This window comes from Stigmatopora nigra, chromosome 1, assembly GCF_051989575.1.
Source record: "Stigmatopora nigra isolate UIUO_SnigA chromosome 1, RoL_Snig_1.1, whole genome shotgun sequence".
In the NCBI taxonomy this organism is placed as follows: Eukaryota; Metazoa; Chordata; class Actinopteri; order Syngnathiformes; family Syngnathidae; genus Stigmatopora; species Stigmatopora nigra.
In genome coordinates, this window is record NC_135508.1 from 3270805 (window position 1) to 3287292 (window position 16488).

Below are 16488 nucleotides of genomic sequence, written 5' to 3' on the forward strand. Positions count from 1 at the left end.
AATAGCTGTGGCGTTCCATGTAATCTGTTGCAAGTCTGCAGGAAATCATCCTTGTAATCTCCCTTTTATCAGATGGAACTGCAGCTGTAGGACACTCTTTGGAGATTAAGTCTAAAACCGCTGATTCAAGGGATACTTTTCATGTGACTCTGACATTAGGTTAGCTACGTTTAGGGAAGTGTTCCCTAAAATGTAATTTGGTGCTATAAATTAGGGAATTTCACTATTGCAAGGAGTTTAAATGATTCTTGCTTGAAAAAAAAATGGTTCAAATGTTAGCATTATCATTCATGGAGGCTGAAATTAGGAAACTAGTCTATGTGTGGAGTTGTTGTGGCCGAGTGGTTAAGGCGATGGACTAGAAATCCATTGGGGTCTCCCCTCGTAGGTTCAAATCCTGCCAACAACGAAGTTCATTTTGTAAAGTTAGCAATGTTGATTGGTTCATTTGTTGCTACTAGTGTTAGCATTATCATTGTTAGTTGCTAAAATTAGCACTGAAAATCACAAATGGAGTTGTTGTGGCCGAGTGGTTAAGGCGCTGGACTAGAAATCCATTGGGGTCTCCCCTCGTAGGTTCGAGTCCTGCCAACAACGAAGTGAATTTTGTGAAGTAAGCTATGTTTTTGGTTCAATTTTTGCTGCTAATGATAGCATTATCATTCTTAGCTGCTAAAATTAGAACCGTACACCTCAATTGGAGTTGTTGTGGCCGAGTGGTTAAGGCGATGGACTAGAAATCCATTGGGGTCTCCCCTCGTAGGTTCAAATCCTGCCAACAACGAAGTTCATTTTGTAAAGTTAGCTATGTTTATTGGTTCAATCTTTACTGCTAATGTTAGCATTATCATTCTTAGCTGCTAAAATTAGCACTGTATGGCACAGATGTAGTTGTTGTGGCCGAGTGGTTAAGGCGATGGACTTGAAATCCATTGGGGTCTCCCCTCGTAGGTTCGAATCCTGCCAACAACGAAATGACTTTTGTGAAGTAAGCTATTTTTTTGGTTCAATTGTTGCTGCTAATGATAGCATTGTCATTCCTAGCTGCTACAATTAGCACTTTACACCACAGATGGAGTTGTTGTGGCCGAGTGGTTAAGGCGATGGACTAGAGATTCATTGGGGTTTCCCCTCGTAGGTTTGAATCCTGCCAACAACGAAGTGAATTTTGTGAAGTAAGCTACGTTTTTGGTTCTATTGTTGCTGCTAATGATAGCATTATCATTGCTAGCTGCTACAATTAGCACATTACACCACAGATGGAGTTGTTGTGGCCGAGTGGTTAAGGCGATGGACTTGAAATCCATTGGGGTCTCCCCTCGTAGGTTCGAATCCTGCCAACAACGAAATGACTTTTGTGAAGTAAGCTATTTTTTTGGTTCAATTGTTGCTGCTAATGATAGCATTATCATTCCTAGCTGCTACAATTAGCACTTTACACCACAGATGGAGTTGTTGTGGCCGAGTGGTTAAGGCGATGGACTAGAAATTCATTGGAGTCTCCCCTCGCAGGATCGAATCCTGCCAACAACGAAGTGAATTTTGTGAAGTAAGCTACGTTTTTGGTTCTATTGTTGCTGCTAATGATAGCATTATCATTGCTAGCTGCTAAAATTAGCACTCTATACAACAGATGGAGTTGTTGTGGCCGAGTGGTTAAGGCGATGGACTAGAAATCCATTGGGGTCTCCCCTCGTAGGTTCGAACCCTGCCAACAACGAATTGAATTTTGTGAAGTAAGATATGTTTTAGGTTCAATTGTTGCTGCTAATGATAGCATTATCATTCCTAGCTGCTAAAATTAGCACTTTAAACCACAGATGGAGTTGTTGTGGCCGAGTGGTTAAGGCGATGGACTAGAAATCCATTGGGGTATCCCCTCGTAGGTTCAAATCCTGCCAACAACGCAGTGAATTTTGTGAAGTAAGCTGTTTTTGGTTCAATTGTTGCTGTTAATGATAGCATAATCATTCTTGGCTGCTAAAATTAGCATATTTTACCACAGAAGGAGTTGTTGTGGCTGAGTGGTTAAGGCGATGGACTAGGAATCCTTCGGGGTCTCCCCTCGTAGGTTCGAATCCTGCCAACAATGGACTGCATTTTGTAAAGTTAGCTATGTTTATTGATTAAATCTTTGCTGCTAATATTACCATTATCATTCTTAGCTAATAAAATTAGCATTTAAAATGCAGGTGTAGTTGTTGTGGCCGAGTGGTTAAGGCGATGGACTAGAAATCCATTGGGGTCTCCCCTCGCAGGTTCAAATCCTGTCAACAACGAGTAATGATTATTGGTTCAATTGGGAATATATCAAACTGAAGTAGTCACTGCCGGTTTTGTAGTGTGTAAAGTATATGTACATATGTGCGGCATACAGTAGCATTCCAATCACATTACAAGGATCACTTGCAAGTGAACCACTGACCTTGATATAATGGAGAAAGGGATTATGGAGAATATGGAACAATACTATGGATTTACAGTACGGGGTGGTGAGTGGAGGAGGAGGAGAGTCATACAGTTAAAGAAAGCCAGTGGGTAGGCAGTGCTGAAGTAAGATTTTGGACAGGAAGGAGAGCCAGAACATGCTGAAAAGCGGTGAGTCATTCTACAGTAGGTTTGAGAATTGATCAAATAAACGAAAAATGTGTTTTTAGGAATGAAAGGGAATTGCTGCTTGAACATTTAAAAAATGCCCCAGGGAGTTTAATGCAAAATCAAATATAAATATAACCTGAAAATGAGATTTTGCATTGCATATCTATGCTAGAATTGACTTATTTTGTACTATTTTGCATCGTGTGTTCTGATAACGGTGGCGATTTGTGGTTTCGTGCATTGGTGTTCAAACTGCAGCCCGCGGGCCAACTATGGCCCTATGCCCAGTTTTTTACCGGCCCACAGCCAAAGATAAAAATATGATTAAAAATAGCCTGCAGAAGAAGCTTAACTACATTTTGTTGAATTTCTCTTTAATACTATCATTTATCTTTATAAATATTGTGAATGGATTCAAAAAATTGATTAAAAAATGACAATTATTGATTTAAAAGGGGGAACATCTATACTCTTAGATATAATATTTAGATTTTTTTAATAAACGAATTAAAAGAACTGGATTAAAAGCCCTGAATATTCAGTTTTTTATAGATCTAAAACAATGTTTATTTTAGCATTTTTTAAAATATATCATTCGATTTTAAGAAAATTATTTTTTAACTGAAAACAGAGAAAAAAGATTAAAAGATCTAAAACAATGTTCATTTTAGCTTTTTTTTTAAATACATTTTTTGATTTAACAAAATGATTTTTGAACTTAAAACAGAAAAAAATGATTAAAAAATTACAATTATTGATTTAAAAGGGGGGAAATCAGAACATTAAATATCCATCCATACTATTCCTTTCAATTTGATCCTAAAACAGAAAGTCAGCACTCATGATTTACTTTCCCGGGCCACACAAAATGATGCAGCGGGCCAGATTTAGCCCCCGGGCCGCCACTTTGACACCTGTGCTATAGATTATGCTGAAAATTTAGTATATGAAATCCTTATCTGCCAGTGAAGGCGATCAATGCCAAATCTGTCTCACCTGGGAGTGTTGCCAATGGATGATCATATTTCAGTGCCATTTAGAATAATAACAATTTTTTTTGGATAGCACGATTCAATACAAGGTCATTCAAAAGGGTGGACATTACAAACTAAAATTGTCCAAACAATTCAAAAGTAAAACAATTAAAATGGCCAATAGAAGAAAAAAATAAATAAGATAATAATAATAATAATAATAATAATAATGATGATGATGATAATAATGATGATGATGATGATAATAATAATAATAATAATAATAATGATGATGATGATGATGATGATGATGATGATGATAATAATAATAATAATAATAATAATAATAATAATAATAATATTAATAATTAATAATAATAATAATAATAATAATAATAATAATAATAATAATAATAATAATAATAATAATAATAATAATAATAATAATAATAATAATAATAATAATAATAGTAATAATAATAATAATAATAATAATAATAATAATAATAATAATAATAATAATAATAATAATAATAATAATAATAATAATAATAATAATAATAACAATAATAATAATAATAATAGGTTGAAGCAGAGCAGCAGGATAGGAAGAGAAAGTGGGAAATGGCGGTAATCTGCTTTAGTGAATCAGCAGAGGTTTTAAAGTGAGGATTACAGTGTGAGTCGGGCTTCTGTTGCTTACTGCTTCTGCCCTGATGGCAGTGGCGGCTCCCACTCTCAAATACGCAGATGGGCATTTTTCTTAGACTTTTCAGCCTTTCACCTCCACGCTTAACAATATTTTTCTATTGTTCGTTAATTCGTCTTTGGCTTTCTCTGCAATAACTCTTCATTTTGAGATTCTGGCTTCCCTTAAAGCTATTCTTTGCTCTTTGTACAAGATAATCCTGCTCATCTCATCGTAAGGGCATCAGTGTTTGTGAGCTTCATTGCATCATGTAAGGGACAGGTGTCAAAGTGGCGGTCCGGGGGCCAAATCTGGCCCGCTGGATCATTTTGTGCGGCCCAGGAATGTAAATCATGAGTGATGACTTTCTGTTTTAGGATCAAATTAAAATGAAGAGTATAGATGTATATTAAATTTCCTGATTTCCACCTTTTAAATCAAAAATTGTATCTTTTTAATCATTTTTTTTGTTTTTAGTTCAAAAATCATCATTTTGTAAAATCTAAAAACATATTTAAAAAAAGCTAAAATAAACATTGTTTTAGATCTATAAAAAACGGAATATTCAGGAATTTTAATCCAGTTTTTTAAATTCATTCATAAACAAATAATAATCTAAATATTATATCTAAGAGTATAGATGTATATTAAATTTCCTGATTTTCCCCCTTTAAAAGCTTCATTTTCATAATTGTAATGTTTTAACCCATTTTTTCTGTTTTTAGTTCAAAAATCATCATTTTGTAAAATCTAAAAACATATTTAAAAAAAGCTAAAATAAACATTGTTTTAGATCTATAAAAAACTGAATATTCAGGGCTTTTAATCCAGTTCTTTTAATCCATTTATACAAAAAAAATCTAAATATTATATCTAAAAAGGCATTTTCTCGCATATCACTTATCACGCAAGGTTAAACTTACAATGTAAGGTGAATTTTTTGGCGTAGGTAGTAAAAAAAAAGAAAAAAAAGTAATTTCTCGCATATAAGCCGCCTTCACGTATAAGCCGTACCCTTAAAATTTCCTTCAAATCGTCAAAATTTACCATTTCTCTCGCATAAAACACCCCGATTCATAATTTTCCAAATTTTTAATTGCAGTACATGTGTTACTTTGAAGGGAAAATCTCATGAAAAATCATCGCACTTGGTATTTTTTAAATACTGTGAATCCAAATCGACCCAACAGTTTTGCGTTACGGCATTTCTTGCACGTCAAGTCTAATTTATGCGCATATAAGCCGAACCTTTGATCCACTCATCATTTTTTTTGCAACATATTCGCCATAAGTGAGAAAATATGGTAATATTCCTTCTTTCCATTTTTCCCATCTTGCCATGATTTTGATATAATCTTGGCATTGATTATGGTCTTGAACACACTAAGTTAGACTTTTAAAATGCAAACCAAAAGCGTGGGTGGACTATAAAAACAAACACCCCCATACTAAGTTCATCTCATACTTTCTCTAAAGGTCTCCTAGTTGATCCCCTGACATTTACTACTCCATTTTTTTCTTGGTGTGCTAATTAGTATTACTGGATGTAATGTTGTATGTACACAGGGATTGGATACTATGAAAAACTCTGTACCTTGCCAGGAACTTGAGGTGAGCAGTAAAGCTGGACTGAGCCTGGAGAAAACCCGTCCTTGGTATGATTTCCATGTGTTTCCGCATCTCTGGCCAAAGGTCAAAGGTCAGTTTTAGAGCTGTGCTGGTGCTAAGATGGAGAACACAAGCATGGTTCATGTTAAAAACAACATTGGGAAGACATTATGTATTATATATGCATTGAAAAGTTAAGTAAAAAAATAGAAACCTGGACTTTTCAGGCAATGGCAGCCTATAAATTATTAACAAATTGCACTGAACTAGTTAAGATATTTTCATTTGGTTGCAGTCGTCCATATTTATATATTTTTTAAATACTATAACAGAGGATAATATTAAAAAATAACCGCCCAAGGACAATATTTTTTAAATTTTCCAAAAGTCCCTGCTTGAAGGATCGTTTTTTTTTTTAAATAATACGTAATCAATGTTAATATGAATAAAAACAATGTCAAATACCGATAAAAAAGCCATAAGTATATTATGAAAATGTTGTAAAATAATACATATTATAATTAATTATGTATTATTTTATAAAATTTTCATGATATACTTATGGATTTTTTTATTGGCATTTGATATAGTTTTTATTGAAATTAAAATTAATTATCAATAAAAACTGTCAAATACCAATAAAAAGCCATATATATATATATATATATATATGTATATATATATATATATATATATATATATATATATATATATATATATATATATATATATATATATATATATATATATATATATATATATATATATATATATATATATATATATATATATATATATATATATATATATATATATATATATATATATATATATATATATATATATATATATATATATATATATATATATTATGAAATTAAATACATTTTGAAAAAATAAAAATACACAAATAAAAAATAAATAATAATAAGTATGCATACATATTAAAAACATGGTATAATTAAATGATAGAAAGGATAGGAATACATTAATAAATTCAAATAAAGTGTCCCATGTGTATTTTGCTGTGTGAATTTTACATCATATTTACACATAGATAACGCATCATTTTTGAACTAAAATTTCTTTTATGGATTTTATTTACTTGAAATAGCTGACGTCTTTAGTGGGAGTAAAATACAGAAGAAAATACCTTTTGCAGCATTGCAGATGCTAGAACACCCCACTAAGCAACTTTCAGGGAAATTGACCTTTAGTTTGGCTAAACTGATACTCAACGACATCACACGCTGATTAAGTTGGATAGGAGACTTATTTTTGTTTAAAAGAGGAACAAAAAATCCATTCATGTAACTTTCTCAGCTGCCTTCTCAACTCGATTTCATGTGGGCCGGACCATTTTAGATATAATATTTAGATTTTTTAAAATAAATGGACTAAAATAACTGGATTAAAAGCCCTGAATATTCAGTTTTTATAGATCTAAAACAATATTTATTTTAGCTTTTTTTTAAATATATTTTTTTGATTTTACAAAATGTTTTTTTTTTTAAAACACAGAAAAAAATGATTAAAAAATTACAATTATTGATTTAAAAAGGGGAAAATCAGGAAATGTAATATACATCTATACTCTTCATTTGAATTTGATCCTAAAACAGAAAGTCGGCACTCATGATTTACTTTCCCGGGCCACACAAAATGATGCGGCGGGCCAGATTTGGCCCCCGGACCGCCACTTTGACACACATGTGCCATAGAATTTCTATTCAGTTGTCGCTTGTTGTTTTGGGTAGAAATGGTATAATATAACAAAATTTGATTGCCAAATTTGTTAACTACATGTAAATTACATTACCGCAGTCACTTTAAAAAATATGTAAGAGTGTCACCATTTTACAGAACCATTTTGACTGACAGCTGGCAGAAAACACACTTTGTGGATATTACCAAACAATTCTATGTGGTGTGCCTACTTATCATCTCAGACAACATGACAGCAAAACTGAGACAACAGCAGACAGCTGTGTCCAACCCCCCTGAAATTCTGCCAAGACATTTGAGTTTTTTTTTGCCCAAACTGCCAGAACGGATTGACACTTGACAGTTTTCATTCAATGTCTCTACCGTGTTGTCACATGTCAAACCAGATAGCAGTCGTCAATACTCTGTACACACTGGAAATGTATTGGCAATGAGCCACACACTTAACCTTGTCACTTTACCTTCTTACTCTGTGTGTCACGCTTCTAAAATATAATCTATAGCACTGGAGTCAAAGTGGCGGCCAGGGGGCCAAATCTGGCCCGCCGCATCATTTTGTGTGGCCCGGGAAAGTAAATGATGAGTGCCAACTTTCGGTTTTAGGATCAAATTAAAATGGAGAGTATAGATGTATATTAAATTTCCTGATTTTCCCCTTTTTAAATCAATAATTGTAATTTTTTAATCCTTTTTTCTGTTTTTAGTTCAAAAATCATTTTGTAAAATCTAAAAATATATGAAAAAAAGCAAAAATAAACATTGTTTTAGATATATAAAAAACTGAATATTCAGGGCCTTTAGTTCATTTAATCCATTTATAAGAAAAATGAACGATGTATATGACGGTTATATTATAATAGCAACTTTTGTCATTTCAAGTTGGCGGTCGAGATTGAAAACGTTAGTATTTATTACTCTGAAGGACCGGTGGTTGGGGAACGTTGTCCTAGAGCAGGGGTGGACAAACTTTTCGACCCGGGAGCCACATTGACTTTAAAAATTTGACAGATGGGTCAGGTCAGCACAAGATACGATACATATAAAAAAGTGCATCCGTTAACAGTACATATGAAACATAAACAGAAAAAAGGACTAAAGTTTTAACATACTCATCACTTATCATTAAAGTAAAAAGTAAAAAGTACAAAGTAAAGTAAAAAGGAATGTATTAAAAAATATAAAAATGTAATTTAAAAAAAAGATAAAGGGGCTGTGAAACACGAAAAACAAATAAGAGTGGAAAGAATTACTGCCACTAGCTTCCGCGTGACGGCGCCATCTTGGGGATTAAAAAAAAATACACTTGGACAACGTCGGCTGGCCGGATTAAAACGCCTAGTGGGCCGAAAGTGGCCCGCGGGCCGTAGTTTGCCCATGTCTATTCTAGGGTAAAACATTTTTTGTGATAAACATTCTTTGAGTTTAGAGTGGTTAATGTCGTAACTAAAATAGAACAGCCTGGCAGGTGTAACAACAGATGGTTATGCAAATCCATTGGGGAAAAGTTTAGAGAATGCGGGATAAAATGAAGCTCATACGGAGTAGATATCGACTGTATTACATACTGTATACACTGATATAAAAATCGAGTTATACTGTGGTAGTCACAAATTGAAACATACCTGCTTTGGAGTGTAACTTCCTCCTGATAAAGGCGGTCAATCATGCAAATTTTCATATCAATATTAGGTTCGACTACCCACACTGGGAGGCCAACTCCTTCACCCTTCACCAAGATGGTTATCTGTTAAAGCAAGATTTTGGTTATTTCCATCTTCCAAATGAACCTTTAACCAATCAATGGTCTATTATTGATTGTTCTTACCGGGTAACTAGTTGGATCAGAAAACTTGATATAAACGTCCAACTTGACTTCTCCAGGTACAGTCGGAGAAAATATTATTTCCAGTTTGACACTTTCAAATGGTCCAATATCTCCTTCTCTTACCTGAAATAAACAAAAAAAACAAACAGATAATTAGTTATTCATTATTCAATGGTAATTTGTTACCTGGTGTATAAACAGCTGTTTGATTAATGATAAACTTGTCAATCAAGATTGTTGTGGCCAAGCGGGTAAAGTGCTGGACTAGAATAGATGTGGGCAAACTACGGCACGCGGGCTACATCTGGCCCGTTAGGCTTTTTAATCCGGCCCGCCGACATATTTTTATTTTTTTCCCCAAGGTGGCGCCGTCACGCGGAAGCCAGTGGCAGTAACTCTGTCCACGCTTTGTTTTTTTGTGTTTTACAGCCCCTCTATCTTTTTTTAAATTGCATTTTAATATTTCTTAATACATTCCTTTTTACTTGACTTTGTACTTTATACTTTTTACTTTAATGATGAGTGATGAGTACCATATTTTCACGACTATAAGGCGCGCTTTAGTCTTCAATTTTCTCCAAAATAGACAGTGCGCCTAATAATCCAGTGCGCCTTATATATGGAAAAAAACTGAAAATCATAAACGAAAACGCCTGAACTGAAACTATACTGTTAAATATGCAGATGCCATCTTAGTTTACAACATCTTCTTTATTATATAGCTCCTCCCCCACTGCAAGATTTTATACAAAAAAATCCAAAACATCAACAATGGCTGGCTCTAGAGGTGACTGTGTAGTGAGTGCTTCATACCTGGATGTCAATAGCAATTACCGTTTTTTCACGACTATAGGGCGCACTTAAAAGTCTTACATTTTCTCCAAAATAGACAGTGCGCCTTATATATGGAAAAAATGTCATTCATTGAGGGTGTGCCTTATAATGCGGTGCGCCTTATAGTCGTGAAAATACGGCATGTTAATACTTTTTTCTGTTTATGCTTCATATGCACTGTTAACGGATGCACTTTTTTATATGTATCATATCTTGTGCTGACCCGGCCCATCTGTCAAATTTTAAAGTCAATATGGCCACCCCGGGCCGAAAAGTTTGCCCACCCCTGGACTAGAAGCTTAGAGTCAAGTGCATTTCTTTTTGAAAGAGCTACAGTTAATTAATAAACTTGGCTAGATTGGACTCATTAAGGTCACAAGTAAGCTGGAGCCTATCACACACAGACTTTGGGGATCGGCAGAGGCAGTATCCACTAAGGATAACGCCTCAGCCAATTAAAACATGAAAAACTGTAAGTGAGAAAATCATTTCAAGTCATCCTGTGCCAATGCTGTATGTGATATTCTTACAATACTTACATTTCCTATACGTATGTCACAGGAGTCAGACAGGCCATCTTGGATCTGGGAATGGATACTGGAAGAGACAGAAGTCGCTCTCGGATCTGAAGTCGAAATCTGGGTTTCTGCCAACCCATAAAAAAAATGTTAATCATTTCATTTTAATAAATAAAATGAGCCTGCTCAAATAGAACATCAAACTTTCACAGCATCTATTTTTCATTTTGCTATGTTAATGTGGGTTTATGTGGAGGTAAAATAACTCACAAGTACGACTATAAGGCGCACTTAAAAGTCTTAAATTTTCTCCAAAATAGACAGGGCGCCTTATAATGCAGTGCGCCTTATAATGCAGTGCGCCTTATAATGCGATGCGACGTATACTTGTGAAAATACGGCAGTGTTTTTCAACCTTTTTTGAGCCACGGCACATTTTTTACATTGGAAAAATTTGTGGCACACCACTAACCAAAATTTTTACAAAATGACACTCTGTATAGTATATTTACTACAGCACGGACACTGGACAATGACATCATATTTGCAGAAAACTATTAATAAATGTTAATTTTTAAAAAAAGGATATTGGATAATTTCTCACGGCACACCTGACGATCTCTCACGGCACACTAGTGTGCCACGGCACAGTGGTTGAAAATCACTGAAATACGGTAACTAAACAAGTAGTCATCGCCCATTATTTTACTTATTGGCTGCTAAAGATGATGATAGACCCTCATTCCAATACGAATGGAAAAAGCTGAGTTAAGTGATCATGTTTTTGTACCATTGATGGGAATGGATGTCAAATCCATGTGACCGGACGTTTGGTCTCCGGTCTTTTGGTCCCTTTTGGTTGCAGGTCAAAAGTACTTAGATATTAAACAGTACTTAGATAATAAACTCTCTCTCTTACATATTAAACTCTCTCTCTTAGATATTAAACTCTCTCTTAGATATTAAATTTTCTCTCTTAGATATTAAACTCTCTCTTAGATATTAAACTCTCTCTTAGATATTAAACTCTCTCTCTCTTAGATATTAAACTTTCTCTGAGATATTAAACTCTCTCTCTCTCTTAGATATTAAACTCTCTTTCTTAGATATTATACGCTCTCTCATGAATATAATTTTGAGAGAAGGTTTTAACAGTAAACTCTCTGTCACCATTTGATCGGCGACCAAAAGGGACCAAAAGGCTGGGGATCAAAAGGCCGGGGACCAAAAGGCCGGGGACCAAAAGGCCGGGGACCAAAAGGCCGGGGACCAAAAGGCCGGGGACCAAAAGGCCGGGGACCAAAAGGCCGGGGATCAAAAGGCCGGGGACCAAAAGGCCGGGGCCCAAAAGGCCGGGGACCAAAAGGCCGGGGACCAAAAGGCCGGGGACCAAAAGGCCGGGGACCAAAAGGCCGGGGACCAAAAGGCCGGGGACCAAAAGGCCGGGGACCAAAAGGCCGGGGACCAAAAGGCCGGAGACCAAAAGGCCGGGGACCAAAAGACCGGGGACCAAAAGACCGGGGACCAAAAGACCGGCGACCAAACGTCCGAGCACCCAAATCCATGTCGAGTGCCTCTTCAAACAAGACTTATGATCACAAAAATTCCCTCTTTTGTCTTTGCTTCCAATTTACCTCGCTGGCCCTGTCGGGTTACAGTAGATCTATCCAAAACATGATCCATACCGGTGGGATTAGGTGCAGCGCTCTGGTTCGGATCAGTTGTGTCCTGCAATCCATCACCACATCAAGTTCATTCATTTTACATTGTTTATGTTTTCAGTTTTTAAAAAAAATGTACAATTCCCAACTTATTAGAACATAATTTTTGCTTCACCGCGAGCATTAATGACCCGGATTTAAGGTCCGGTTCGCCTGACCTGCTGTGTGTCGGTCGAACAATGGGCTGGAATCTGGACCTGGTGAATTTCTGGAACGGGCTTTGTAGTGTCCAAGCTGAAGCGCGTTGCAAGTGCACCCTTGTTGGTCAAGGTTATAGTCCGTAAAATGGTTTGTCCCACTACATGCGAACCAAAGTCAATAAACTGGTTGTCCACCTCCAACTGTAGAGAACGTAAATTAGCAAGATTAGTGAAAAGAATTGGCTTAGCAGAGTGCATATCGTATTTTTTTTAATAATTATAACGAACACCTGAGTATAAGTCGAACCAGCCAAAAAATGCACTATGAAAAGCGAAAATAAAACATGTCGCACTGGAGTATAAGTCGCATTTTTAGGGAATTTCAAAATAAAATCTTGAACAGTTTTTAAAATTATAAAAAATGAAAAAGAATAAATGCAAAAACAGGCTGAATATATTTTTTGACAATTAAAATAAGGTCATAATTTTTTTTGGTATAAGTCGCATTTTTAGGGAATTTTTAAATACAATTTTGAATGGTATTTAAAATAATAAAAAATAAAAAGAAGAATAAATGCAACAACAGGCTGAATATATTTTTTTACACTAAAAGGAATTAGGGAATTTTAAAATACAATCTTGAATGGTATTTAAAATAATAAAAAAATGATGGTGAACATTAATGGTGAAGAGCTCTTCCGTGAAATCATGAAATGGTATACTAATGTGTCAAAATGTTCACTCATAAGTCTTGCTGGGGTATAAGCCGCACCCCTGGCAAAACTCTGAAAAGAAACTGCGACTTATAGTCCAAAAATACGGCACCCGGACAGTCAAAGACAAGTTTCTTACGTCGCATCTCTTTATGGTGCATTTGACAGCTACAGAAAAGCGACCAGCTGCTGAAGCAAAGTCAACCTCTCCTTCCAGGTCCTCATTGATCTGCGGATGGGAATCAAAAGAGTATTAAAATAATAAAATAAATAAATTAAAAACAAGAAAAAAAATACGGAACCGTGTTACTAACCGAGGGGTGGAAAGTAATGTGCATCTCACAGGACATCCCAGTTGACAAAGGACCAGGAGGTTGAAAACTGGAGAAAAATAAGTTCATAAACAAAGTGCTAAATAATCTTTTACTCATTGCGTGCCATTGAGGGCATGACCGGACTTTTGGTCTCCCGGACGTTTGGTCGCCAGACGTTTGGTCGCCCGGGTGAATATAATTTTGAGAGCTGGTTTCAACAGTAGATATTTAGATATTAAACTCTCCTCATGAATATAATTTTGGGAGCTGATTTCAACAGTAAACTCTGTCATGTTGTCAAAAATCCGGGTGACCAAACGTCCGGGCGACCAAAGGTCCGGGCGACCAAACGTCCGGCGACCAAACGTCCGGGCGACCAAACGTCCGGGCGACCAAGCGTCCGGGCGACCAAACGTCCGGGCGACCAAACGTCCGGGCGACCAAACGTCCGGGCGACCAAACGTCCGGGCGACCAAACGTCCGGGCGACCAAACGTCCGGGCGACCAAACGTCCGGGCGACCAAACGTCCGGGCGACCAAACGTCCGGGCGACCAAACGTCCGGGCGACCAAACGTCCGGGCGACCAAACGTCCGGGCGACCAAACGTCCGGGCGACCAAACGTCCGGGCGACCAAACGTCCGGGCGACCAAACGTCCGGGCGACCAAACATCCGGGCGACCAAACATCCGGGCGACCAAACGCTCGGGCGACCAAACATCCAGGCGACCAAACATCCAGGCGACCAAACGTCCGGCCGACCAAAACGTCCGGCCGACCAAAACGTCCGGGCGACCAAACGTCCGTGCGACCAAACGTCCGGGCGACCAAACGTCCGTGCGAAAAAACGTACGGGCGACCAAACATATATAGTCAACAAATAAGTCCTTTGTTTAAATTTGTATTTTGGGTGAAAAATATTTTATTTTCTAGCAGTATCGGCATTCTGATCCAAACTTGATCATCAGAATTTGTCCTTCTCATTATCCTATTTCGGTAATTCTCATTCTGTGAATATCATTCTTCCGTTCTACTTTGAAGAGATGATACGAAGAGGCATGCCAAGTAAAATAGAACAGTTCACTAGGGATTAAACGCTGAATGAGACAAAGTTAGAAAAAAGCCTATGACAGCACTATATAAAGCACTACAAATGAGGCCATACAGGAGAGTAGTCACTCCGCGAAAGCTGGCGCTACTGTTTTCATATGTCTTCCAGATGTTCCAAGAAGATGCAAAAATATTGTCTTAATAGCGATATTTTATCATGATTATATGGAATCTAATTAGATTTTTTTGGACCAAAACACAAGAAGAACAATAGGATTACCGTATTTTCACGACTATAAGGTGCATCGCATTATAAGGTGCACCCTCAATGAATGACATTTTTTCCATATATAAGGCGCACTGTATTATAAGGTGCACTGTCTATTTTGGAGAAAATTTAAGACTTTTAAATGCGCCCTATAGTCATGAAAATACGGTAATTGCTATTGACTTCCAGGTATGAAGCACTCACTACTTTACAGTCACCTCTAGAGCCAGCCATTGTTGATGTTTTGGATTTTTTGGTATAAAATCTTGCAGTGGGGGAGGAGCTATATGGTGGAAGATGTTGTAAACTAAGATGGCATCTGCATATTTAACAGTATTGTTTCAGTTCAGGCGTTTGTGTATTTTTAATATCCGACAGTGGTGGTTTTTTGTTTTTGGTTTTCTGTTTTTTCCATATATAAGGTACACTGGATTATAAGGCGCGCTGTCTATGTTGGAGAAAATGTAACACTTTTAAGTGCGCCTTATAGTCGTGAAATTACGGAAACTAAAAGCTAAAAAAATATGACTTAATAGATTGTGGAGCTGAAGTTTTGAATCCGTCTATGCAAGCATCAGAGAGTAAAATTACCGTATTTTTTGGACTATAAGTCATACTTTTTTTAGTTGCTTGACTGGGCCTGTGATTGATTTGACAAACACAGCCTGCAATGTTGTTTTTTTACGTTATACTTACAATGTAAGGTGAATTTCTTAGCATTTGTAGTAAAAAAAAGTATTTTCCCGCATGTAAGCCGCCCCCGTGTATAAGCCGTACCCTTAAAATAGCCTTAAAATCATTGAATTTTACAATTTCTCTCATATAAGCCGCCCCCTGATTCACAATTTTCACCTCCATATTCATGTTTTAATAAGGAGTACAAATGCATTACTTTGAAGGGAAAAGCTTAAGAAAAATTCAGCTAGCAGGGGAATAGATGAAGCTTGGGAAAAGCTGTGCAATGTGGAAAAAAAATCAAATCTAAGTTTGGGACTGTGGATGACCCTGGTGAAAATGCATTACTGGTTCAACCCTCAAAGGATGATAGTGTAGTAGACTTGACTCAGAGCAAGTTGATGGGTTTTAGATGTCGTGATGTGCTTGTATGTGGAAGGAAAAGCTAGCTTCTCAAGTTAGTTCACTGTGTTGTTCAACTGACAAGTACTTGTAGCAAATTGTGAGACATAAGCAGATGTTTCTGAGGGTTAATTAACACTTTTCAAATTGGGAAAGATGCTTTGACAACATTGTCAGTAGAGGGGTCGATTTAAATATAAAAGCGGGTCCAAAATAGATTTGTACAGTAGAATTTGTACTTACAAATGCTTCTACTTACAAATGTTCAGGTTACAAAACCGTTGATATGCAAATGACTGTTACTATATACGAAAAAATGATTATGAAAATCCCCCAAAATATATATATATATATATATATATATATATATATATATATATATATATATATATATATATATATATATATCTATATCTATATCTATATCTATATCTAT

At 36.1% G+C, this 16488-nt stretch overlaps 1 protein-coding gene and 11 non-coding genes across 12 annotated transcripts in view; 11 read left to right on the forward strand and 1 right to left on the reverse strand.

Annotated features, from left to right (window-relative positions):
- cfap74 (cilia and flagella associated protein 74) overlaps positions 1-16488 on the reverse strand; it is a 73966-nt gene that overhangs the window by 24485 nt on the left and 32993 nt on the right. Inside the window, exons 18-25 of the mRNA XM_077725494.1 lie at positions 13659-13725; positions 13484-13573; positions 12650-12832; positions 12405-12498; positions 10792-10898; positions 9419-9541; positions 9216-9337; positions 5855-5983 (exon numbers count right to left, since the gene is read on the reverse strand). Of these exons, the coding sequence (XP_077581620.1) occupies positions 5855-5983; positions 9216-9337; positions 9419-9541; positions 10792-10898; positions 12405-12498; positions 12650-12832; positions 13484-13573; positions 13659-13725 (915 nt within the window). The remainder of the gene's footprint in view (positions 1-5854; positions 5984-9215; positions 9338-9418; positions 9542-10791; positions 10899-12404; positions 12499-12649; positions 12833-13483; positions 13574-13658; positions 13726-16488) is intronic.
- Positions 328-409, forward strand: trnas-aga (transfer RNA serine (anticodon AGA)). Its single transcript has one exon. It is a non-coding gene; the product is annotated as a tRNA-Ser (tRNA).
- Positions 516-597, forward strand: trnas-aga (transfer RNA serine (anticodon AGA)). The gene has a single exon. It is a non-coding gene; the product is annotated as a tRNA-Ser (tRNA).
- trnas-aga (transfer RNA serine (anticodon AGA)) lies at positions 703-784 on the forward strand. The gene has a single exon. It is a non-coding gene; the product is annotated as a tRNA-Ser (tRNA).
- trnas-uga (transfer RNA serine (anticodon UGA)) lies at positions 891-972 on the forward strand. The gene has a single exon. It is a non-coding gene; the product is annotated as a tRNA-Ser (tRNA).
- trnas-aga (transfer RNA serine (anticodon AGA)) lies at positions 1078-1159 on the forward strand. Its single transcript has one exon. It is a non-coding gene; the product is annotated as a tRNA-Ser (tRNA).
- On the forward strand, positions 1265-1346 carry trnas-uga (transfer RNA serine (anticodon UGA)). The gene has a single exon. It is a non-coding gene; the product is annotated as a tRNA-Ser (tRNA).
- On the forward strand, positions 1452-1533 carry trnas-aga (transfer RNA serine (anticodon AGA)). The gene has a single exon. It is a non-coding gene; the product is annotated as a tRNA-Ser (tRNA).
- Positions 1639-1720, forward strand: trnas-aga (transfer RNA serine (anticodon AGA)). Its single transcript has one exon. It is a non-coding gene; the product is annotated as a tRNA-Ser (tRNA).
- On the forward strand, positions 1826-1907 carry trnas-aga (transfer RNA serine (anticodon AGA)). The gene has a single exon. It is a non-coding gene; the product is annotated as a tRNA-Ser (tRNA).
- trnap-agg (transfer RNA proline (anticodon AGG)) lies at positions 2011-2092 on the forward strand. The gene has a single exon. It is a non-coding gene; the product is annotated as a tRNA-Pro (tRNA).
- trnas-aga (transfer RNA serine (anticodon AGA)) lies at positions 2198-2279 on the forward strand. The gene has a single exon. It is a non-coding gene; the product is annotated as a tRNA-Ser (tRNA).